We start from the raw sequence: 27,781 nt of genomic DNA on the forward strand, positions 1-27,781 counted from the left end.
GTGAGTTTGATCATTTTTCATTCTGATTTTCCAGATTCTGGTATGTTTACAAATTTTTATTTTGTTGTGAATTAATTTATGTTCTTATTGGTTCATTAAACTTTGATAACTTCGTATTTTTGTAAAGTTTGTTGAATCAGTGATTCTGTTTTTAAACACATATTGGCAACATAATATGTATCCATGATAGCAGTAATAAAGAAAATTTTGAATGATATATATATATATATATATATATATATATATATGAATGTCTTGGTCAACACAAACAATCGCATGCGACAAGCTTTCTCGAATAATAAATGTACTTTCGAAATACTTTTTTAGGCCAAATTTGATCAATTAAGAAAATTATTTTCACTACGATATTCATTTCCACAAATAACTCCTCATGTACAAAAATGCATGGAAAATGGACTTACAGAGTAGTACTCAATAACGATATATTATAAGTCATATAATATCAATTAATTAGCAAAATCTTAACTCAAAATTCACGATAATGATTCATCTCTATAGTACTCTAGTCTCATCATTTCTCCCAAGCCATAACATTGTTTATACAATAAGCTATAACCCAAATAAAGTCTAGAGCGTGAGTCATAATCTACCTCAAAAGCTAAGAAAATTCATCACAAATTCTTACACAATTACCTTACTCTTGTGTACCTCCAAAACGCTCCCAATCTATTAGAATTATGTTTTACATGAATATACTAGTCTAACGATACTCATATTGTCAAACTAAACTTTGGATCAAAAAGTTAACCACAAACCACTGAAGTCAAATTTAGAATTTTCTTTTAGAATCGTTTTAACCATAAGGATAAGTAACTTATATTTGGATTTTTTTTCTAAACTCTTAAATCACCACAATATAATTTATAACTTTAGGTGCAAAATTCCTTAATTTTCAATACCCAAATGTTGTTTAACGATCAAGTCAGTGATAAATCAAAGAATAAAAACCAAGTAAGGCGATACAATCTTATCTTTGAAATAAAATCTTCAAATACCTTCAAGAATCTCCCCAATTAGAGCTCAAAACATCCAAGAATTTAATTTAGAGGTCTAGATCTATTTGGGGGAGATAATTCAATTTGGGTAGTGGGTGTTTTCTGAAACGCGATATTTCTAAATAGATACATTAATAAAGAGTGTTAAATCTTTTACAAATATTAGTTAAGTGTCATTAGATTCAATATAATAAAAGTCTTAGGGAAATATAAAAAAACTATTCTATGATTGAAGTAAAGTTTCTTTGTTGATTATAAAGTCAAGTTTCTTCGTTGATGCTCAAGAAAAAAGAATGATTTTATTTATTAATGCTACTTATGTGCACTCTCATGAAATTCGCTTCAAAATGGCCCTTTTGTTTTACATACTTACTACTTCTTAATACTTCAGTATTTTAGACCATGAAAAGTTCATATGACTTGCAATAACACCGGTTGAAGTTTATATTATTTTAATTTTTATCGCTTATTTAAGGAGTAGTTAATGTTATGAGATAAATATTTTCATTAATACAAGTATATGTTTATATTTGTATAGGTATTTGTATTTAAATTAAAGAATTATATATGTCACAAACGTATTATCAAATTAACAAAGATCTTCTAGTTTCAAAATATATTATTTTAACTTTAAGATCTTTAAAAAAAAATTGTAGTTGAGAAAATTACAGATGTCACTTGTTCATTAAGTGGGTGTAAACATTTGATGCAGACAAATTTTTTCCTACTCTACTCCCGTCTAAGATGTATCTGAACAAGACGATATAATAAAATTGGAGCAACAATTAAAATAAATATTATATTTAAATTAATAATATAATACGAATGTAACAAAGATCAAAACGAGGTATTAAATTATAGTTACTTACCCTAGAAAGAAAAATTAGAGTTGAAAGTAGACTTCTTTTTATTATTTCCTCATTAAATAATTAATTGCACAACAATTCAAAAATATTAATCTAATAATTTACATTGTCACAACTCTTTCCTAAAAAAAGTTGCCATAAATAATTTTTGTTATAAAAATTAGAAACCGAGTAAATAATAAAAATAAAAGTTTCAATAAAATGTAAAAAAAGTTCCCTAAAAATAATGTATGCAGCGTTAAAGAAGTGCAACATCTGTATAAATTGCTATCCTGTTTTCTTCTTTTCATTCATTCATTCTTGTAGTTTTGAGAAAGGAGAATGTAGGAATTGGTTAAATAGTTCCTTTTGTAGTTAGTTAATTAATTAAGTTGATTAGTAGAAATGTTAATTAGCTAGTGGGGTCCACAAGGTTGTTAGTTAGTTAGTTAGTACTAGTGCTGTGTAGTATGTATAGAAAGCATAGTTCATTGTAAAAGTTAGTTACATTTTGTAGATCAATAATATCTTTCTCTTCTTTTCTCTTCTTTAGTTCATTCTTAGATCACATTTTCTATATGGTATCAGAGCAGGGTCCATCTCACCCGATGTTGGGACCCCCAAAATCAAAACCACGCACCAGATGCTAAGCACTAGGCGTGAGGTGGGTGTTAAAAAATGACAAAAGTCCCACATTGGTGGTTAATAAGATAGGTGGACTCCTTATAAGGATTAGACAATCATCCTCCCTTTGAGCTAGCTTTTGGGGTGCGAGTTAGGCCTAAGACCTAATTTCACATGGTATCAGAGCTCGGAATCGAATTCGATTCAACTGTGTGAAGCTAGGATCTTGTATTTCTGCCATTGAAGACCTTCTATGGAAGCAGAGGTAATGGTGAACAACGAAGAATCAATTACTGCAACAGCAGTCAGAACAGAGACGCTAGATGAAATCGAGAAAAAACGTAATTATCCTCTGTATCTTCATCCTTCAGATACTCCAGGATGTGTTCTCACCATAGTACAACTCACGGGAACAAAAAATCACTCTATATGGAGACAATCTATGCTAATCAATCTTCGAGCTAAGAGCAAGTTAGGGTTTGTATTGGGAACATGCAAACGAAGTGACTATCAACTGGAATTGGAAGAGCAGTGGGAAAAATGCAATTGTTTTGTACTTTCTTGGATTATGAATACAGTCTCCAAGGAATTACTTAGCGGGATTGTGTATGCAGATGATGCAGCAACTGTATGGAAGGATCTGAAAGAGCGACTCGACAAAATCGATGGATCGAGGATTTATCAACTTCACAGAGAGATCTTCACAATTCATCAGGGTAATTCGACTGTTTCTAACTATTTTACAAAATTGAGGTTACTATGGGATGAGTTTGATGCGTTTGTACCTCCACCATCATGTAACTGTGATAAGTCGAGGACATACGTAGATCACACAACATACTTGAGGTTATTTGCATTTCTGATGGGATCGAATGAAGTATATAGTCAAGCGAGAATTCAGATTTTAATGATGAATCCACTGCCAAGTGTGAGCAAAGCTTATTCTATGATAATGGCAAATGAAAGTCAGCATACAACTGCAGGGACTCATTCTAATAGAGAACCATTAGATTCAGTAACCTTATATGCATGGAAAGGACCCTATCAAAGAGACACAAGGAACTTTCAGCAGAAGAAGAAAAATTGGAATCAATTTTGTGACTATTGCAAGTTGCAGGGACATGTTAAAATGAATTGTTCCAAATTGAATGGATATCCACCAGATTGGAAGTTCAAGAAGAAGAATGAATCAGGAGTTGATCAGGGAGGAACTAGTCAGATGCAGGGGTTGCAGATCAATGATAAGCCTCTAGCCAACCAAGTTAGATGTGAGAAGGATTCTAATGTATTTGGTTCAAGAGCCTTGACTAATGCAAGATATGAGCAAGATTATAACAATGCATGTGGATCAGGAGTCTTGGGAACTCATCCTAATTTCACTCAAAGGCAATACCAAAGAATTATGCTTATGCTGGATCAATAAGAAGGACAAGCAGATGATAGCACTGTGGCAAATGTAGCTATGACAGGTATGAGCTCAATTACTCAAGTTTTTTCTGTGAATGATAAAAAAAGAAGCTGGATATTTGACTCAGGGGCTACGTGTCACATGACTTCTAAGCTAGGAAGATTAACTCACAGTAGAAATTGCATAGGCAGAAAAGTATATCTACCAAATGGAGAGACTACTACAGTAACACATACTGGGAATTGTGACATAACTACTGGTGAATCACTAAAAATGTCTTGGTGGTTCCAGACCTGCTCTATGTATCTCAAATAACCAGACAATTAAATTGCTCAGTTAATTTTTTTTCCTAAGTTTGTTGTTTTCCAGGACCTCTCAAATGGGAGGGTGAAGCGGATTGGTAAGGAATTGAATGGATTGTATTACTTTTCAGATCGACCAACACAAGGAGAAAATAAAGCATATGAGATTTTACTGATGGCACAAGATGGAAAAATAGATAGTAGATTGTTATGGCACAACAGGTTAGGCCATCCTTCCGTCAAGGTGTTGAGACAACTGTCATTATCTTCAACTGATACAGATGCTGCTTGTGATAAATGTCCTGTGTGTCCATTAGCAAAACAACCCAGTTTCCTTTTAGTTTAAGCTTGTCTAGAAGTACTTCTATTTTTATCTGATTCACTTAAACGCTTGGGGACCATACAAAAGTGATGACTCACAATGGTTATAAGTTCTTCCTGACAATTGTTGATGATAACTCTCGAATGACATGGTGTATCCGCTTAAATTGAAAAGTGATGTGTTTCATACCTTACAATCATTTCTTTCATTTGTTCAAACTCAATTTAAGAAACAGGTAAAAAGGTGCGATTTAATAATGGAACTGAATTTTTTAACAAAGAATGCAATGAATTGTTTAGTAAACAAGGGATAGTTCATAAAAGTAGTTTTGCATACACTCCACAACAAAATGGAGTGGCGAGAGGAAACATAGATATATCCTTGAAGTATCTAGAGCACTCATATTTCATGGACACATTCCTCTTAGAATCTGGGGAGAATGTGTTCTTGTAGCTGTGTATTTGATAAACAGGTTGCCAACAACAAGTACTGAAGTGAAATACACCTTATGAAGTGTTTCATAAGGTGAAAGCTAAGCTAGATCATCTGAAGACCTTAGGCTGCTTGTGTTATGTAACAAGAGTGCCTAAAGCTGACAAATTTTCCCCTAGAGCAGATGCTTGTATTTTCTTGGGATATGCATTTGCTCAGAAAGGATACATATTATATAATTTGAGTCAGAAAAGGATGTAGGTTAGTCGAGATGTTGTTTTTAAAAAAGATATATTTCCTTATGAGCAGATCAGTAATAAGTAGTTACCCCTATTTCCAGTGATGATCAAACACTTCATGATCATGAATTCCATGAAGCAACTCATCATTTCCCACATGAGGAGATATTGCCTAATGTTGCCTTACAGGACATGAACATAGTTGAAGGGAATGATCATGTTGATCATAATGCTGCAGTAGAAGGAGAGAACTCAGTTGAAGGAAATGGTCATGTTGATCATAATTTGAATGTAGAAGGGGGGACTAGACAATCACTTAGAGTATCACATCCACCTATATGGATGAAGGACTATGTGAAGCAAGTATCAGATTCGAACCAGCTTTATACAATTGGAAAGTATGTCTTATATCAGCATATTTCTCCATCTTATGTTGCATATTTGTCCAAATTTAACACAGAGGTTGAATCAAGGAGCTATAAAGAGGCAATTAAGGATCAAATGTGGGTAGATGCCATGAAAGTAGAGATCTAGGCACTTGAAGATAATGGGACTTGGAAGTTAGTAAACTTGCCAATACACAAGCATTTTATTGGATGTAAATGGATTTTTAAGATCAAGTATTGACAGATTTAAAGCACGACTGGTAGCTAAAGGGTACAATCAGAATGAGGGAATTGATTATCAAGAGATATTTTTACCAATGGTGAAGATGGTTTTAGGTAGATCTATAATCTCATTAGTTGCTGCTGAACATTGGATTATTTATAAAATGAATGTTTACAATGCCTTCTTACAAGGTGATTTGTTTGAAGAGGTGTACATGGAATTTCCTAAGGGATTTCAACCACAGAGGAAGAATATTGTCTGCAAGCTGATTAAGTCTATTTACGGACTCAAACAAGCTTCTAGACAATGGAATGCAAAGCTCACAACTGCACCTTGTGATTCTGGATATACTTAGAGTCACTTGGATTACTCCTTATTCACTAAAAAGAGAGGCTCTAAGCTGGTTATTATTTTAGTATATGTGGATGACATGTTGATTACAGGGAATGATGCTAATTGATAGAAGAGACCAAATTGTGTTACACAGTCACTTCAAGAACAAGGACTTGGGAGAGCTTAAGTATTTCTTAGGCATTGAATTTCTTAGATCAAATAAAGGGATGATAATGAATTAAAGAAAATATGCCCTTGAGTTGATATCTGAGGTAGGATTGGCAGCTGCTAAACCAGCTCCTACACCACTAGAATGTAACATGAAAATGACTAGTGTGGAGTATGACCAGAGTGCTGATTTACATGATGATTTATTTGAAGATGTAAACAGGTATCAAAGACTGATTTGCAAGCTAGTCAGTTCATGCAGCAACAAAGGCCTCACATTGGGATGCAGCTTCAACGGTAGTAAGATACATTAAGGGTAATCCAGGTAAGGGGTTATTGTTGAGTTCAGATCAGAAGCTAACAGGGTTTTGTGATGCAGATTGGGCAGCTTGCACAAATAACAAAAGATCTGTTACTGGTTATATCTTGAAGTTAAGTGATTCCTAAATTTTGTGAAAGTCTAAAAAACAAAACACAATTTCCAGAAGTTCTGCAGAGGCAGAGTATAGAAGTCTAGCAGCACAGACTGCAGAGATAGATTGGGTTACAAATTTGTTTCAAGAGTTGGGGATTAATTTACTAGGACCAGCCAATATTTATTGTGATAACAAAGCAGCTATACAGGATTAGCAACTATACAGATTGTTGCTAATCCTGTATTCTATGAGCGCACTAAACACATCAAAATAGACCGTCATTTCATCCGGGAGAAGATTCAAGCAAGATTGATCAAGATCAATTACATCCATACCAAGGACCAACAACCAGATCTATTGACAAAAGCACTTGGAAGACCACATCATGAATCACTTGTTGACAAGCTTGAATTTTTGAACTTGTTCAATAGATCCAGCTTAAGAGGAAATGAAGGAATTGGTTAAATAGTTCCTTTTGTCGTTAGTTAATTAATTAAGTTAATTAGTAAAAATGTTAATTAGCTAGTGAGGTCCACAAGGTTGTTAGTTAGTTAGTACGTACTAATACTATGTAGTATGTATATAAAGCATAGTTTATTGTAAAAGTTAGTTATATTTTTTAGATCAATAATATCTCTCTCTTCTTCTCTCTTCTTTAGCACATTCTTAAATCACATTTTCTATAGAGAAAAAAGAAAGAGAAATTGAGTGTATAATGAAGAATTTCCAATAAACAAGAACCATAGGATATTTACAGTCATGGAGTTAGCTAGTGAAGAAAATTATCCAAGTTGTCGCCAGCTTGCTTTAGGCCTCATTTGTTTACATTTAATGGTCTGAATCTTAATAATTCAGATTCAATCTATTAAGTACGTTTGATTTTTAGGTCTGACTCTGAATGTCAGATTCAGTCCATTGAGTTCATTTGTTTTATTTTTTAAAAAAACTCTAAGTCTAAAGAGGTCTGAACAAATCAGATCTGTAGGAAACTCTAAACAACATTTATACTCATTTGATAAATTATCAGATAATAAATCACAGCTTATGTGCTTTAAATATGTCTTCTTATCTCATAACTAAAAACTCTCTTTCTCACTTTTCTTAATCAAACACCATTTTTTTCTAACCGTAAATTTTCATAAATTTTTTCAAGTATTTTTTTTATATTAGCAATTTTTTTACATTGATGTATGTAAAGAACACTAATTACAATAATATTTTTGATGTATTATTATTTATCAAAGTTTTTAAATGAAAAAATAATATTTCAAATTATGATTATTAAAAATTTTCAAAACTTTTTTAATTATAATCAAAATTTATATTTTATTGAAATGAAATTTTATATCTCAATATAAATCTTAATAATCAGATGTTTATTCAAATATGATTAAAACTTTTCAAAACCTTTTTGATTACAATCAAAAGATTTTATGATTAAAATCAAAAGTTATTTTGCTTATAATCAAAAGTTATATATTTTATTGAAATAAAATTTTATATCTTAATATAAATCTTAAGTGTATTCGGATTTAGATCTCGTAAAGCATGAAATAAGGTCTTACTACAATCTGGTCCTCTAAGCAGTTGTGATTACGTCTCAACTAATGTTTTTAGTCTTCTCTGTAATAAAAAAATATCTTATATCTTCCGAATTTAGGTAAAAACTCTGTAACATATTTTTTTATTTGTAAGATTATCATTTCTAAAATTGAATTATCATACAAAATAAAACAAAATCCAATACACACAGTACAATAACTTTTAACTAAGTTCCCACCTTACACAACAAACATTAGATACATACATCTAATATTAGTCGACCAATTTTTACTATTTTTTCAACTAGAAATTAGAGAAAAGGTAAAAGAAAAAAAAGATAAGTGAAATATACTCAAACTTGATCGAGATCGTTAGTAACGATTTTAATTTTGAACGGCACCTTTTACCTTTACATTATTTAATAATATATTTTAAAAAAATATAAATATCCGGATAGGTTAGTAATATATGATTTTAAAAATAAACTATTTTATTAAAATAGTGTAGGGGTAACAATTCCGTTCAAAATCTGAATTTCGATCAAAACTGAAATATATCTAGAACCGTTCAAAAAAACCTGCTAACTAACTATATTAGGTAGAGAGTGCATGGATGAATTTTAAAATGAAAAGGAAGAAGAAACTTGAGAGGAAAGAGTAATTAGGATGTAGAAAATAGTATTAAAAATACATCAATTCAGGTTGATTTTTCCAATTGAAACATGTCGTAGCGTCTCCATGAAAATCGACCCCAAGCAAACTAGGGGCTGGCGTATCCCACACTAAATACTTGCCGTTTCCATCTTTAAATATGGATGCTTCCTCAAGTACTGAACATTCTCCATCCCCATCCTCAATTATGCTAACATCTGTTGATTCTTGTTCTGAGAGATTGAGTTTGGCGTCGGATCCATAAAGCCTGCGTGCTGCATCATCATAAGCTCTGGCTGCTTCCACTGAAGTATTGAAAGTACCTAACCAAATTCGTGCACCCCCATTGGGTTCTCTTATTTCTGCTACCCATTTACCCCAGGTTCGTTGTCTCACGCCTCTATACGTGCATAAAGCGTTCTCTGGTCCACCTTTACCTCTCATACAACCTTTTCTCGAACGTCCAACCATTGATTTCCTCTTTGATTCTACACACTCAATCCTCTTTTTGCCACATTCCTCCATTCTTTACCTTTTCTTTTATTCAAATCAAAAAGTGAAATACATACGACGACATTTTCATTTATACTTGGACAAGTTACAAGTGTACAGACATTGGTTATGCACGTGGATCATGTGCCACGCGGCACACAGTCTATAATACAACTCTACAGGTGAAGTAAAATCGCTAAATCTGATCATTTATGTATTAATTGAAGGGCTAACAATATTTAAAAACGATTATATATTTCTTTCGTCTAAAAATATGTTTCATTTTTATTTTGGCTTAGAAATACTTTTTCTTTTAATTTTTTGGTTTTAAAATACTCTTTAACTTCAATTTTATTAAATTCCTTACTAATTGGTTGATTCTTTAATGTATACTAAAAAGAATTTATTCGAATTTTAATATTAGCTTATATAAAAAATAAAATTTAATTATATCAATATTTATTTATGTTTTAATTTGTAATAATTATTTTCTTCGTCCATTTTTATTTGTTATGTTGTGTTTTCAAAAATCAATTTGATTAATTTTTAAAATTAAATTAGATTACTTTAATTGAATATCTTAAATAAAAAATTTAAATATTTAAAAATTATATAAAAAATACGATAAATTACAACCTTTTATATATCAATATAATGTAAAAATATTTTTTAAAATGTCAATTATACTCCTTATAATCTGACTCTATAAATTGAAATTATGATAAACAAGAAGAGAGTAACATATCACAATAATGATAGCACTAGTAATAATAAAAATTATTTGGATATAATTAAATTTGCAGGTAAAGGAAGGTTGTCCAAATTTCGAGAAACTTCTGTACGTTGAATTTGAGGTTAGCTTTATGAATTTCAATTGTTGGATATTCTTTTCGTCATCCAAAAAGAAAAAAAAATTCAAGAGACAATATTTAGTATTATATATGTTATTTATTACAAATAAATTAAAGAAAATATTAATATTTATATAATTAAACTTTAATATAATAATTTGAATATAATTAAAAATACCAGAAAACTATAAATTAAAACACAAAATAATAATAGTGTATAAAACATAAAATGAAATCCAAATTCGTTGTGTAAAAAATGAAGAATAATTTATTGAGATATTTTAGCAGAGATTCCACGTGTGTAGAAGCGAATACGTACGTTGGCGCACATTAGCGGGACACGTGGGTAAAAGCATTGGTTAACGTCCAAATTTTGCCGCTCTAGTTGTCAATATTTGATAAAATTATCAATTTCCCCACAAATAGTTAACAATATTTTGTAAAAAATAAATAAAATAAATTATCATTATCATCATTGTTAATAAGTGATGGTTCTTCCGTCCGATCAAAATAATAAAACGTCGCCATATTCTAAATAAGGGGTATTTACGTAAATCAGGTGGTTTTGTCGGACAATCAAAAAATATTTTTATATTTTTGTTTAACGTATTATATGTGGTTTAGCGCAAAATAGACGCATTGTTTTGCCTCACATCGGGTCAATGTTTCTGTCTCATTCTGCTTTTTCTCTTCGTCTCCCCTATATCCAAGTTTCTAGAGCACTAGATTTCTTTCAAACTTCATACATTTTGTGGCTAATTTGCCTCAGGTCTAATCTATCTATTGTGGTAAGTGTTTCTCCAACTAATTTCTCTGATTGTCCTTATTTCTGAGCAAATTTTCCTGTATTTTTATCCAATCTTCACATGCATATGTACAAATAGATACTTCAATGCGTGCTTGTTCTCTAATGGTGTTTCGCTTCAGACAATTAGCAGTGAACCTATTTCGAATATCATATTATTTTTGTATCTTTTTAATTTGGTACAAATACAAATTTATTGGTTCTTTTCTCTTCCTTTATTTTGATTTTTTCCCCATTATTTCTTATTATTGACTAGGATAAAGTTTTAAGCGTTGAAGAAAGGTGAATCCAAGGTGTTCGATGATATGCCTAAATAACCTAACTATTTGGCAAGAATTTTCATTGTTTCTTTTTTGCTATGAGCCAGGAAATTAGGGTTGCATTGATGTACTTAGATATTAGTCTTCACCTCTTCAAATCTTTGTTAAGGTTTACATAGTTTTTACGTTTTGGTATGATAAAAATATTTAGCCCAGATGCAAAATCTGTTGTTGAAAATGTTTCTTGTGTGAATTATAATCATAATGCCTAGGTAATCAATGTGTGTGCTTATAGCTATTATAAATCAACTAGAACTGATTCTTCTTTATTTAGACACTTATCACATTTTCCTTTCTTGGTGTATAGTAACTTTTTCCCCAAATAAATAATCAAAATTTTAAGGGAACAGGGAAGTGAAACTATTGATACTCAAAGGTTCTTTGTCTCATTTTTTTCATCTTCCGTAAGTTATTCATATGTAATTGTAGCAGGTAAATATATCTTCTTTGTTCCTGTCTGTAGCCTTCGCTTGAAATTTCGTATAAGAAAGTGAGCCTCCTATATATTATGGGGTTATTAGTTGTGCTATTATACTTCTCTTAGACAAGTATGAGTCCAAGATGAGTGGTTGATCAGAAAGAGATAAAGGTTTGCAATGTCTATTAGGACACTGATAGGTGTCGGTGATAGTTCCAAAAGAATTGAAGATTGTGCTTAAAAGTTATTAGGAGTGGATCGATCAGTCACTTCTTCTATTTTATTTTCTATACTATTCATCATTTTTAAGTTCTTGCATAGTGTTAAGGTCGATCAATTTAACTAAGAGGAAGTAAAAGAATTTCTAAGCAAAATATAAAAAGGGAAAGGAGAATATGGTACACAATGAGGATTATATCTCATTGTAAATCAACGAAAGGATGTACAGGTTAGTATTGCCAATGGTGAAAGACAATCAAAAGATCCATCATTTTGCAATTTTACTTTCATCAGATATATTGTAAAATCAATTTATTTTTATTGTATCATTTAGCAATACTTTTGTAACAATCACATTATTGTCCTGTCACAGATAAACTCCTTCCACTTCTTCAAACAAGAAGGTTGTGGTACTGCTTCAAAAATCTAGACCTTAGCTGAAAGACCAAAAGAGATTGTGATATGTTTTAGTAATATGTTCAAAGAAAACAAATTATTTAGCCTTTTTAACCAACTCCCTGTCTAATGTTATTTTCCACAAACAATATTTGTTTATGTCTCAAAATTGTGTTGATATCAAGTTTAATCATCTCTTCTTTATTTACGTTTCAATACCCAAGTCCGTGCCCTTCCACGAGCATCCTTTATCTACTACATGTATAAGATTCCTAATTTATTTATTTTTGGCCTTGGGCCTTGGAATGAAATTTGAGTGAGACATTAAAATAACATCCAAACTTACTTTGCCGCTGTTAAATTTTTATTTTATATCTTAAATTTCCATCACTATCATACTAAATCAGGATCACAACTAATTTGACTTTATACGGCATAGAATTCTATTTGTGATAAATACTTTGTATTAAAAATCTTTTCATATTTTGAATTCGAAATAAATTTTTAATTAAGAAAACAATAAATTTATCTACTACGCCACAATTTTGGATAATACTACTAAAACTAAATTGGATCTGCTAATTTTTCAATAGTGAGTAATCAATTTTATTGAAAAATTATTAAATTATTTTATCATATATTTAATTATGAATATTAATTAATTTAAATACTTTATCTCATCATTTAAATTTGAAACAATGACAATTATCTATTTTATTTTAATAAAAAAATAACTAATCTCATGAATATCCTATCCTATCGTATTCTACCCAAAAAAATAATAAATCTCTAACAGTATCAATATTGGATAAGAAAAGAAAAGGCACATCAAGTACCTTGATTTTAATTTATTTTTTGCTAACTGTTATAATATTCACGCATTTAGATTATATTCTCTTAGTCCCAATTAATAGTGTGATAGAAATGAAATTTTAAAATTCAAAACTTCTACATTTTGATTATACTAGGACATTACGTTTTAAATATTTAGAAACTAATAAAAATTACTACAAATCAAAATATTTAATAACTTAAAATATTTTAAAATCATAAAAAAGAGTTTTAGTGAATAAAATTTTTAATCAACTCTCAAAAGTTTTAATTAAGATAATAAAAATAGATTAATGCAGTTATATGACTTATAAACAGAGTTAAATCATACGACACTTATTTATAACTCCAATTCGACAAACAAGAAAAAATAAATAACATGAAACGTACGGTAAAATCTCTATAAATTAATACTCAATAAATTAATAACTCCATAAAATAATATTTTTCTCCGGTTTCGACTTGGGTCAATGAAAAAAAAACATCAATTTCGAAAAGATAATAAGATAATATATTTTCAGAAGCTCCTATATAAATTTATGGTCCCATTAATATCATGAATCAATAATTCTTTAAAAGTACAAATATATCTAGACAATTTAGTGAAATATGATTTTATTTTGTTCTGTTTTTTCTTAAAATTTAAATCTAGTTGAAGCTAATCTCTAGCTTTTTTTATTGCATTCAAGAGCTCCGGTGTTGTCTTTTCGAACTGCACCACACAATGTGAAGAGTTCTAAAAGCGATAAGTGTTTCCTTAAGTGTAAGTGGTTCCAAAGATATAATATCATCTTCAACTTCATCATCAACATTGATTTTTTCGATGGTATCCGCAATTTCTTCTTAGCTCTGGACCTCTGAACGTTTATCACTTTCACCCGAATAATTCAACAGGTTATTGACATCCATTTTATTATAGTAATCGAGATTATTCGTCAATAACCTCAAGTTCATGAATGACGTTTTCACAAGTAAGTTCATTTAAATTCATTGAGATTGCATCCTCCGGACGAATTGCACAGAGTCAAAAACAACTTTCTATTGTCTTAGATATATTTGTTATCCAAACAGGGATTGCAAAATTGATAGCATCCAAAACATTAACCTTTGTTGGATTAGTTTGTCCCACTTCATAGTCTTTTAATATCCTACAACAAAATCTTTTGGATAATACATCTTGAGATGTCTTATTATCCCAACATCATAAGGTTGAAATTAGTAAGAAACTATGGTTTTGACGTATTCATTGTACTTTATGTATACTTTTTTTAAAAATGTGAAATCAATAAATGTATTACATAAATTTGTAAAAAAATACAATGATTATGATATATTCAAAATTAATCTTCATTAAATCTTAAATTGTTCTTTAAATTAATAAAGATTAATTTATCAATTAAATAATATCTGTATAAAATAATAAAATTTCATGGCCGCACCTACACCAATTTATAGAGGTTTTACTCTATAACTTATAAGGCAAAGGAGGAAGTCGGAGCACCTTGGCGAATATAGGTAAAATTTGAGGCACGTGAATTCGTGATTTTATTTTATTTTAATAGTTAGTTGTTGGCGAATATAGGTAAAAATTAGAGGCATGTGAATTGGTGATTTTATTTTATTTTAATAGTTAGTTATTCCATTTTATTTTAATGTCATTTTTTTATTTTTCACTTCCATTTAGAAATTATATAACTTTAGTATCCTTCCACCCTTGTTTAATTTTTTTGAAACTCATGTTTTCAATTATGAATATGTATTAATTTATTTTGATTAATTAATATAATTAATGAACATTAATTATTTATTTAACTTTTCTAAATTGGTAAATATATATTTTTAAGGCTAATAACTCATAAAAAATAGTATGATAATTTATACATTAATTTTATAAAATAAATTATTATAAACTAATTATTTATATTAAAAAGTGACATACAAAATGAAACTGAGAAAATATGTATATATGTCAAAAATGTTAAAATTAATTGGATGTTGAATTGTTTCCCTTAGACAAGTAGGATTCAATATTCACTTAATATGTTTTTTCTTCTTCTTTTTAATAATATATCCATATTTTAAAAATGTTAAATTCATAATTGGCAACATCACAAACTCATACGAAAAGTTGGGAATAAATAACGGCAAAGACGAAACGCATGCATGCTGCCATGGAAAAAGATTAGTTGAATAGGTGGCTAAACAGCCGCACTTGTCACCTAAAACTTAACAGCTCTTATTCTCTCCTTCTCATTACATCATATCAACACCTTAAAATTATCAATTTGAAAAGTCACATAATTAAATTAAATATAATTATTAATTTAAAAGTCATTTAATAATTAAATTAAATATAATTAAATATAATTATATTGTTTGGACCTGTTTGATGGATCAGGTCAGCATATAATTGAATATAATTGACGGAGTAATTACGGTCTTCGATTTACATAAAGGGACTGTAAATTTTGATAATTACATGGGTAATTACAAACAGTTTTCTTTTTTTAATTTTATTTTCTTTTTTTAATTTAATTTATATTTTATTTTTATTGTTTTGAATTTTTTTTTATTTTTATTGTTTTAAAATATTCTAAAAGTTTATTTTTGTTATAAAATCAAGCTCATAAGACTAAAATTATAAAGAGAAGAAGACAAGAAGTATAAAATAGAGGACTTTTCTTCTTATTTAAGTGTATGTAAGTCTTATCTGTATATCATACAATAGTGAATGAATAACTTTATTTATAGAGTGAGAAATCACTCCAAAAGTCACCATATTAAGTATCATAATAAATAGATATATTTTTATCCAAAAACGGCAAAAAAGTTCATGAAACCTAGTGAATATGGATGGTTGTTCATGTACCAACTTTATGGACTATCCACTCATTCAATGGATTTATAACACTCCCTTTGGATGTTCATAGATAATGTGCCTCGTTAAAACCTTACTAGGAAAAAACATGTGGAAAAAAATTCTAATGAAGGAAAAAGATTACACATATCGTTTGATACGCACTATTTGTTGTCTCATTAAAAATCTTGTCAGGAAAACCCAGTGAAAAAAAATCCTCGGTCAAGGGAAAAAGAGTGCAACGCGTATTATACTCCCCCTGATTAAAACATCACTTAATTTCTTGTGATGATGTCTCCAATCTTCGTACATTGTGGTTGATATATTCTTTTTCAAAGAAAAATCACACATTTCTTAAATATGGTGTGTCATTTATCTCAACCAGACGCACTTTCGACTTGTTTCATGGAGGACTTTTATTTCTGTGTAGCAACATTTGCTTTATTGATTGTAGGATATTATTGTGCCTCCACATGAAAATAAATAGCGTGTTTGAGATCGTGCTTTATGCGATCAGATTAATATTCTGCATCTGTATAAACAATCAATTTTGTCTTGGATTCCTCGGAATAGGATAAATCCATAACTATGGTCCTTCGAGGATATTCAATCATGTGCTCAACACCATTTCATTGTCCTTTTATCAGGGAGAAACTGAATCTTGCCAGTAAATTTACTGCAAAACAAATATCTGGTCAAATATTGTTAGTAAGATGCAGTAGTGCCCTGATTGCACCAAGATATAGAGTTTCATCACCAAGAAACTCTTCATCCTTCTTTTGAGATCAAACTGAATCATCATTTATGTCAAGTGATCTCATAATCATTAGGGTACTCAATGAATGCGATTTATCCATATAAAATTGCATCAAAACTTTTTAGTGTATTTGCACTGTTAGATAAATATTTCATTTGTCAAATTATCAATTTGCAGGTCAAATTTTTTTTTTTGTCTTACCAGGACCTTTTCATAAAAATACAAGGACAATTAGGGTCATTCTTTTGTACCCTTTTCTTCCTTGACTATTTCAATTCATATAAGGATTCTTGAAGCTTTATTGAAAAAGTTTCTTTCAAACTCTTATATGCTTCAGACATCTCGATTGTTTCAAGGATTTTCATATAACCTTCATTGTCTAGCTAGACATTACAATTATTCATTACATGCATTCAAGTTTTTCATATGTTGCCAGACAAAACAAACCTCATTGCATCCACCAAAGGAGAAAACATCTCCAATAATGTCAGGACTTTTGCGATAAACCTTTATGCCCCAAGTCACAAACCGTATTTGATATCTTACGGTTATACTATCGCATAATAATTTATTTGTACCCCACTGACATTATACCTTGATTTATGGACTACCAGTCCAAAATGTCACTTTCTAAGTGAAAGAAAATATACTTGAATTGTGCATTTTACTTGGCCAACCATTTATCTGTCCACACTATATGACAGATTTGAATTCAAGATCCTCGTCACAATTTATATCATTGAGCGCTACCTCATATCAAAGATACCATCGACGGTTATTTGATATCGATTCCAACAAGACATAACTTATCGAGATCTCTTCATTTTTCATTATTTCAGGTACCTGAACCTTTTTCAAGATTTTATGAAGTGTTATGTCAATGTGCTCTTTTATAGCACCTGCCTCATTATCATGACCATATTGATCATTTGCTTCTTCCTTCTTCAAGGAATTTTATATTTGAAATCGATTGGTCTATTACGTTTTCGGCGTATAGTAGAGTCTGTCCTTCAAGGACTTCACATTGGAGCATCTGCAGATGAATTATATCATAGGGTCAGTGCATTCATCTGCAACTGATTTGCAACATTATGCAACTGAATTATCCCTTAAACTTTAAGTTCACATATTTATTTAACAAAGATCTAGATAATTCATAATTAACCTCACACATAATTTTTAGTTGTCAATCATCTCTCCCCCTAATGTTAGAAAATCTAACATTCATTCCAATCTTATTTGAAAGTTCATCTTTGTGCGTGGTGGAGCAATTAAAATCATAACCGCACATTCGATATTTTAGATGAAAATTATATGATTCCTGACCCTGAACCAATTTTAATGGAAAACATTGTTGGTTTGATGCATACATGTGTTGCTACATGTTAAATAAAATTATCTCATACCAAATCTTATTTGGGAGTTTTGTTCTCATAACCATGATTTAGCTATAATTGGAGGCATAGAATTTCTGCTAAATCAACCAGCATTATTAATATAATTTAATAGTTTGAAACTGTGCTCTCAATTTTAACAATTCGAGCAAACAATATTACAAAAACCAATTGTAAGTTGACAACAAAAAAACATGTGATCATCGCATAGATGCATCGATTATATAATTGCAAATGATCTACATGGCAGGTGAACGCGCCCATATTCACCCTTTTATATGTTCCAAAAATTTTAGGGGATTACAATCCCAACCTTAGCTGGTACAATGATCATTTTATCAAGAGAACAAGCAACACAAGAGAATTCTTGAAGAATGTTTATTTCTTCATCATATAAATCACCTGAATTCTCAATTACGTTTGCATCACATCTAATCGAAATGGTCAACCATTCATGCCAACTGATCTTTATTTTAGTATACTTATAATTTACTTTTACATGTGATTTCATCAGCATGTACATGTTTGTATGAACAAACAAGAGGAAAAGTGGGGTAATCATTTACATAAATATTTATTACCCTCTTAGGTTGTAGTGATTTATAGTCTCAATATTTATTTTCAATTCATCCGAAGCTTAAAAAGTTTCTTTTGAGATTTACTACAACCCCAATATTATTCCTCTGATAATAGCATAAGTCGTTAGAGATTGCAATTAATTTTGTGTACTATCACATATTCCATGACATCATCCATATGGTGAACATTTCCTCAAGGAGAAATTATATCATTATTGTCATGGTTAAAATTATTACGAGCAAGACATGTTTCTTGCTTTTCTTTTGTTGTACTATAGGTACACAAGCAATGACAAATTTGTATTGTCACACAGTGTATTTGATCATGACCACAACCTTTATAGGCAAGACTTATTTCTTTCTTTTTGCTCTTTCGGTAGTTCATAACAAACATACGATAATATTCATGACGTATAAACGTACACGACCATTGACCATTCATGTCAAATAAAATTTATTTATTCTCTTAAAACTTCCATAGAGATGAGATGTGACATATATCATTTTTTTGTCAAACCTTCCATAGAGGTGAGATGTGGCATACATCCAACCCATTATGATTTTATCACATCTGGACCAATTCTCTTATAGAATGGTCGAGCATTCACGATACTCATCACAAGTCATATTCTCTTCAAGGAATGAACTAATCATTTATATGTACTTCATAAATTTGCATTATAAGCACATTGTCATGGCTTTAAAATTCATCATATTTCCATAACACACCTCAACATCACTTTGAAAGATCAAGTGTACCATCACTTTATCTTCTTGTCTTTTGATGGAGGATTTATAAACTTGTCAAATTATTGGGTCGACAACATTCACAAGTCCAATATCCTTTCATACCATTTTGATAATGAAAACTGCCTTCACATTTCGAAGGACTATTTGGAGAACCCATAGTGTTCTTCCTTTTATAATTACCACAATGATGACTATTATAATTCTGTCCCTTCATGTCCTTTTTTCATATCGTTAATCATTTGTCATCTTTCAGACTAATTATTTACTGCTACCACATTCATACGATAGAATGAAGCAAGTCAACATCGGATTTCCAAGTTATCATATGTTGCTACCACATTCTTTTCAAGGAATGGAGCAAGTTTAATATGACGAATTTCAAGGCTTTTCATCAAAACCTTAGTCATCATTATTTCATCACTATGGTGCATTGACTCAAGCTCAATGTCTTATCCATACAAGGGGTGTTAGGCCAAATTCTAAGGGACTTGAACCCAATCCTTATCATCATGGTGCATCAAAACTCAGATTGATGTCTTATTCTCTTGGTGCGATAGAACTTGAATCTACCGTCTTACCATCAATTTTTATTTTTTTCATTATGTCATCCGGACTTTAACCAGATGTCTATCCTTTTGGTGCGATGGGCTTGACTCCATCGTCTTACCCTTAACCAACAGTATAATAGACCGAAGTACAACATGACTCATCCTTTGAGTCTTTTAAAATAATCAAAATAATATTCAAACTCATGCTACTAAAATTTTTTACCTTCTTCCATTTAAGAAGTTTTGTATAGCATGTCATATTCAACCAATAGTTGTATATGCCTTAGGTTCCTGATAATTGTTAGTGATTGAATACTATTGTATTCTAAATCATAAAAATATTTTAGAAAATACATATATGATTTTATGAATATAATACATTGATTCTCATAACGAGATCAACCAAAACATGAGTTAAAGAAAAACTAAAACTCAATCTCAATTGGCTAGAGACTCGTGCTGATAACGTGTTATAAAATCAAGCTCATAAGAGTAAAATCATAAAGAGAGGAAGACAAGAAGTATAAAATAGAGGAGTTTTTTTCTTATTCAAGTGTATGTAAGTTTCACTGTATATCATACAATAGTTAATGAACAACTTTATTTATAGAGTGAGAAATCACTCCAAAAGTCACCATATTAAGTATCATAATAAATAGATACATTCTTATCCAAAAACGGCAAAAAGGTTCATGAAACCTAGTGAATCTAGATGGTTGTTCATGTACCAGCTTTATGGACTATCCACTCATTCAATGGATTTATAACAATTTTATATTTTATTTATATCACTTATATTCCATTTTCTTTTTCATTTTCGACCTAACCTTCACTTCATTGATATTATGCAATTTTTTGTAGTTCTATTTTTCATTAGCATAGTTTTATTTGCATTATGAATTTTAAATTAATGTAGAATTTTTTGTTGACCCCCAGCGTATATTATTCAATTTACAACTACACATTTATCTTTGCTAGCTAACACTCACAACTTTTTGTCTTTTTAAACTCCTTATTAACTTTATTTCTTCATATCTTTTAAAGTTGGAGTAATATTTTCTCAAAATATGAGTCAATAATCGAAAAGTGTTGAACAAAGTAAATAACAAATATTCTTTATTTCTTCATACTTTTTAGATTAAAGTAGGATATGCCAAGTTATCAACTTTTTGAATCAGATTATATAATTCTAACCCTTTTCTTTATTTAAAATTTATGAACTCATTATTTATAGAACAATATTATCGATTTATAATATAATTTCATTATTAAATGTTGTTTTCCATGTTGAATTGATAAAATCTTGCTTAAAATAATATTTTAGAAAGGTATTTGAAAAAATCATTTATAAAAAGATATTAAGTAATAATTTACATCTAAAAAATTTAAAAAATAAATACATTCAGATAAAATTTATTTAAATTTTAGGCCCCTAATCAAAACTTCGCTTTAGGCCTCGAATTATGTTGAGTTGTCCCTGATCCTTCGCGAGAGTTGTATTACCCCCCTTGAACTACCTTAATATAGAATATGCCAAACTCATAAACAGATCCATAAGGGGTTTGGGTTTTTCCCCTTAGGTACCTAACTACGTCAATTTTCTATTGAACCATTGAACTACCCATAAATTTGTTCCTTTTAAACAATGTTGACTGATTTTGATAGACTTTTCTATTGTAGATGCCTTCAATTGTGTTCGTATTATAATGATTTTGATTGAAGTAATGAAGACAAACTGTGTGTTATTAGTCTCGGTTGTTTTCTAACGTGTTCAAATGACTTGAAGTAAAACATAAATATTTTCATTATCAATTGAACTAATGTGTCCTGGAACAACATATGTATCATCTCTATCAATACCCTCACAAAATCTAGCTCCACATCAACCAACGGTATTTAAAAGGAACAAATTATGGGTGATTCAATAGGAAAATAGCATTGTTGAGATACCTGAGGGGAAAAAAAACAACAAGTTTAGGAATTTGTTTATGTATTTGGCCTAGAATAAATAACTTATTAAAAGTGTTGAGTTGACATAAAGAGTGTATTTCATTCTCTTTGAGAGAGTGGGTTGCTTATTTTCTTTTTAAATTAGAGTTTTTCTTTTTTTTTTCTTTCTCTTTCTTTTTTCTTATTTATCTATATAACTATACATTTTTCACCATTATAATTGTTGAAGTTTTTTCAATGGATGTTTGCTATAACATTATCAACAACTAATGCATTTTATGATCAAATAATTTTTCAATAGACTTTAAAATATATCTAGCAAATTGATTTTTTTTTTTTAAAAAACATACCCATCAATTATTTTTTTTAAAGACATGGACTCAAGAGTAATAAAATCAAAGTGAAGTAATTGTATATCTAAAAAAAAGTATTTTCGAACTCATTAAAAGGAACTAAACAACACAATTTCTTATGCATTTTAAAAAAAGTATCCTACATGTTCTCCTAAAATCCATAAAGAATCAAAATCAAAAACTTAAATCATAAGTTAATCATGAAAATTTTAGAGGGATAAAGAATAAAGAATGGGGAAGAGAGAGGTTTCTCAAATTGGTTTTGAATTGATCTTCTCATCTGCGATGATTTTGAGTTGTCGAAGGAATCTTTAGGGGCTGAATCAAATCTCAAATGCTTCTGCGATGATTTTGAGTTGTCGAAGGAACCTTTAGGGGCTGAATCAAATCTCAAATGCTTATGACTCTTTTAATCTGTATCTGAAATTGTCTAAGGGAGGAAATCGAACGATATATAAGAAAATCTAGAAAAAAAAGTTGAATTGCTTGAATGAAAGATTTGATTAGGAGCGCTATCTTCTAAGCTCTAGATATTCGGGGTAGATGAAAAATTGACTTGAATTTTTACTTTTATAAATTGTTAGAGATATAAAATTTATTCAGGTAAAAAATGGTGTATTATATTTAGGATTGAAGAAATGATTGGGGAATAAAGAAAGAGGAAAGAGGAGAATTTTTTTTAAAAAAACTATTAAATGGTTAAATGCACTTATCTAGTGCGTGTATTTCATCACAAGACATTTGATAATGACAATTCAGGGAGAAAATAATTTCACTTTAAAATAGTTCGGGAGAAGAGGATGATAGAATTCTCGTGAAGTATAAATATATAATTGAAAAATTGATTATAGACTTGAAAGTCATTTGACCATTTTCTCTTTCCTTTTCTTTTAAATTATATATATGTATGGTACGTCTAGTGTTCTCCGCAAGATGAGGGCTAGTGGAGGTGGTTAAAAGAAGAATTGAAGCCTATATCTACCACTATTGATGTTTAAAGGACCCAGGTAGTTAAAACACCAGCTTTTTCATTTGCAATGTATTTTTGTTTTCAAGGAAGAGGGCTTGTGATCAAAAGTTCCTTGTTTATGTTTAATGAAGATTTTGGAATTAATGATTTTTTGTAGACATTTTTGCAAAAAAAATAAATTAATTAAAATTTGACATCAGAGTTATGATAATTTTTTGTTGAGAAAAGACATAAAGTCACCATCGAAATTGTCTCGAATTATCAAAAAGATATCTTAACTTTATGGGTGTCCTATTTCCCTATTCAACAATTTAAGAGTGTTATAAATATTTCACTTTTTACTCAACCTTAATTGCAAGAAAAAAGTGCAACCACGCACCAAATGTTATTTGTCACGTATTAAATTCTTTTAATTTTTAGTTTCAGTTTCATTTTCATTTCATTTTTCTATTTTTATTAACTTTATTTTTATTTTTTCAGTTCTTCTTCAACCTTCATTACTCAAATCCTTACTTCTCTGTTGTAAATCCTCAAAAGTAGCAGTCATTGTCGCCTTCAACTTATAAGTCTCTATGATGCTTCCCTGTTACAACACTATTTCAGTCACTAAATCATCACTAAAAAAAATCAATTGAAATCACAAGATACTAAAGCAAGGTAATGGAGTTCCATATTCACACAAAAAAATAAGAATAAACATAGAGTTTCATAGTACTCTCTAATCAACCGAATAATTGAATTCACATTTATTTATTTATTGTAAAAAAAAAAAAAAGAAACAAAGAAAAGCAAGAAATAAAAATAAGGGAAAATGCACAAGTACCCCCTAAATATATGTCCGAAATCGCAGAGACACAATTATACTATACTAATGTCCTATTACCCCCTGAACTTATTTAGTCAGTAATTTTCTACCCCTTTTGGTCGTACGTGGCACTAGTTTGAAAAAAAAAGTCAACCAGCGTTAAGCCCACAAGATAGTGCCATATAGACAGAAAAGGGGTAGAAAATTATTAATAAAATAAGTTCAGGGGGTTAATAGGACCTTAGTATAGTATAAGTGTGTTTCTGAGATTTCGGGCATAGGTTGAGGGGGTACTTGTGCACTATCCCTTAAAATAACAAAAAGTGATAATAATGGATGAAGTAAATGGATCTTCTAAGTTGAAGAAGATGATAAAAAGGTAATTGGATTTTTATATTTGGGTGAAGAAGATAATGGAAAAGAATGAATTCTTCAAACAGACGGCACCAACAATGAACTTGCTTTGGAAAAAAAGTTGTATCGATTTAAGGGTTACCAACGACTCTTTTCTCTTTAAAATTGGGGAAGATGATGTAAATTAATTAAATAAGTAATAATAAAGAAATAAAACGACAGGTTGCACTTTATAGGTTGTTAATGGCAGTGAAAAACTGCCTCACACACCTCATGTGCATGGTAACAACCCATACGAGCAAATGAGTCAAAATGACCTATTTACAAAGATATTAAATAGTTATGTGGGCTGATAGGACATTTCCAAAGTTAAGTGTCTTTATGCAAATACGGGACAACTTTAGTGGTGAGTTCCTGTCTTTTCTCTCTTTTGGTTTTGAATTTATAACTTATGTATATTTTTCTAGTATTTGACTAATTAAGACTTCACATTTCAAGTCATTTCTTAGTTAGATTTGATAAACTATCTTTTTGTCAAATATTTTAATAATTTATGATATTTTATTTATAATATTAATCTTTTTATCATGATGTTTATAGAAATTTTATACTTCTAATTTTTCTGAACAATTCATTGAAATATAGTAACTTGAAAAATATAAATTAATATTACATTCATAATATTAGTTAAGAACATATGTTTATTATTTAATATATTTTCAAAAGATAATTTATATCTTGAATATTTAACTGAATATCATTTATAAAGTTTCTTATTTATTCAAAATAATTGTGCATCCAAATAGCACATATCTGATCACAATGTAATTACATTGTGGCAATTAAACAAGTCTATGTAATTGCTAAGTTAATAATTACTATCTTAATTATTACATTAATTTTAAAAACCAAGCGACTTTCCAAACATGCCTTTAGTAAATTTAGTTGTGTAAAATCAAAAAATTTAATTAATGATAAAGGAGAATTTTAATTGAAATTGAATAATATTATTTTTTATCCAATTAAGATGTATATGTAGGTCTCATTTGTTTGCACTTTATGGAGGTATTAATCTTATTCATTCAGATTTGCCCTATTAGATGTTTTTGCTTTTTAGGACTAAATCTTAATTATTCAGATTCAGTTCATTAAGTTTGTTTGTTTTATTTCCTTATAAGCCTCTTAATGGGTCTAAGTATATCTGAATGAATCACATCTGTAACACACTCTTAACACCATTCAGACTCAAAAATAAGACTCTTATCTTAATTCAACTACAACACAACTCAATAAGTTTTTTTTATTTAATTAATGTTAATTACATGCTTATCGTTATAATTTCCTTTATTCTTATAAACTTAATATATGCCTTTTACTTTCATAATTAATCAATATATTTGAATTGATAAGTGCTCCATGATATAATGTTTAGTACGGTTCTAGAAAATATGAAAGTATTAATTATTTGATCGATAACAATAACATATGTCTATTATAAAATAAAATGTTTTTATAAACTTAATATTACTACTCTATATAAACTATTTTGCATTGCATTATATTAGATGCTAAAAGTTTTTGAGTGGAAATAATAGTCATATTAATGGTGTAACTTAATGTTAATTCGTAAAAGATAATTTATATTACCTTGTTACGATAAAAATGTTCAAAATATTATTTAATGTATAAAAAACTAATTTACTAAAATGAAAATAACCGGTCTCAATAATTCAGTGTTCAAATTCAGCGACAACATCTTAATATTCAGATGTTTATTCAGATTTACACATGTATCTTAATGCACATTTTAATATGCAGATTTATATTCAAATAATATAACGAAGGGTAAAAGGTAAACTATTAAACAAAAATTAATGGGTCTTTTAAATATTTTTCCTATTTTTTTTTAAAATCCTACTTAAAATAAGGGTTTGAAACAGATAGGTAACGACATGTTATTTGTTATGAAGAGGCAATTTTAAAATTTTAATTTTTCTGTCATTTTTACTCTGTAGCACTTGTGTGTTTTGCACTACAATAAAAAGGCTTACTAAAGACCAACATTCAGGAACGAGTCAAAAATTTAGTCTTTAAAAGGATGTTTATAGGGACGAGTTTTGCTTCTCGTCTCTAGTTTGCAATTTTATTTTATTTTCTAAAGAAGGTGCTAAATCTGGTCCCTAGGTTGATAAATAACTAGTCCCTAAATGTAAATTTAGTGGGTCAAAAGGCACCAGTCACCACTCACATAACTTAGATCTATTTCTCTTTCTTTTTGGGTATAGTAATAAAATCAATTTCTTATAAAATTCCTAAAGCCCTAATCTTCTCATCACGAAGTTGCCGTTGTGAATCCAAAAGTGTCAAAATTGGTACTAATTTTACTTTGTATGTATTGTGTTGGCTGCTCAAGGAATGTGGTTCTGTTGGCTGCTCAAGGAGTGCGGTTGGAGAAAGTAACCTTATTCTTGTTTCGTTATTTAGTTGATATTTCAATTCAAATTGTTCTTTTTTTTAACGGAATTTCATATATACAATAACAATGAATGCATCTGATATTGATGAAATATTTCTAACTCGATCAACATTCATTGTCGCTTTCATCCAATGGAGATTTCAAAATAGTGAATGTTATCTCAAAGTTATTCATATCGATGTAGTTAGTTTTGGAATCTCACTTTTTGGAATTAATGAATTTTAATTTCTTGAATTGTTACTTCTTGTATATGATTTCGGTATTTCCTTCGCTTGATATACTCATTAGCAATATTCATTCTTCTAAATTTCAACTTTTGCTTGTTTTGTTCTTATTATTACTTAGAGTATATCAATTCTATAAGTAGAACACAAAATTTATCTTGTATTTGTTTAACAATACATTAATGGTTGTGAAATACCTTTTTCTCTGTTGTTTATTCATTTTCAGGTTTCAGATCATCACAAATTTTTGTAGGAAATATGAAAGGAAAAATAATATCTTTAGAAAAATGCTCAAGTTTATTATAGGCTACTTAAGGCCACTTGAGATGATTACAATCATCAACTATATCAGTATTTATACTACTCAAAATAGAAAACAAAAAGTCTTGCACAAATAACTAAATACATGTATCACAATTTACTAGATACATGTATTACGAAATTCTAAAAACACTTCTTCAAAAATTAAGAGACAATTTTGGAAGACTAAACATTGATGCATTAATTCCAATAATTTTGTGAACAGT

The 27,781-nt window shown here is 29.5% G+C and overlaps 1 protein-coding gene and 1 long non-coding RNA gene across 3 annotated transcripts; one reads left to right on the top strand and one right to left on the bottom strand.

Moving 5' to 3' along the window:
* Positions 1-8,771: 8,771 nt before the first annotated feature.
* Positions 8,772-9,422, bottom strand: LOC107017425 (dehydration-responsive element-binding protein 2G-like). Its single transcript, XM_015217661.2, has one exon. It carries the CDS (start codon positions 9,375-9,377, stop codon positions 8,937-8,939), a length of 441 nt encoding a protein of 146 aa, XP_015073147.1. The 5' UTR covers positions 9,378-9,422; the 3' UTR covers positions 8,772-8,936.
* Positions 9,423-10,857: 1,435 nt separating this feature from the next.
* LOC107017208 lies at positions 10,858-12,740 on the top strand. 2 transcript variants are annotated; one of them, XR_001456472.2, is made up of 2 exons: positions 10,858-11,037; positions 12,385-12,740. It is a non-coding gene; the product is annotated as an uncharacterized LOC107017208 (long non-coding RNA). The 2 variants fall into 2 exon arrangements; XR_001456473.2 differs by lacking the exon at positions 12,385-12,740 and adding an exon at positions 11,311-11,850.
* Positions 12,741-27,781: the final 15,041 nt, after the last annotated feature.

This window comes from Solanum pennellii, chromosome 4 (genome assembly GCF_001406875.1).
Source record: "Solanum pennellii chromosome 4, SPENNV200".
Lineage (NCBI taxonomy): Eukaryota > Viridiplantae > Streptophyta > Magnoliopsida > Solanales > Solanaceae > Solanum > Solanum pennellii.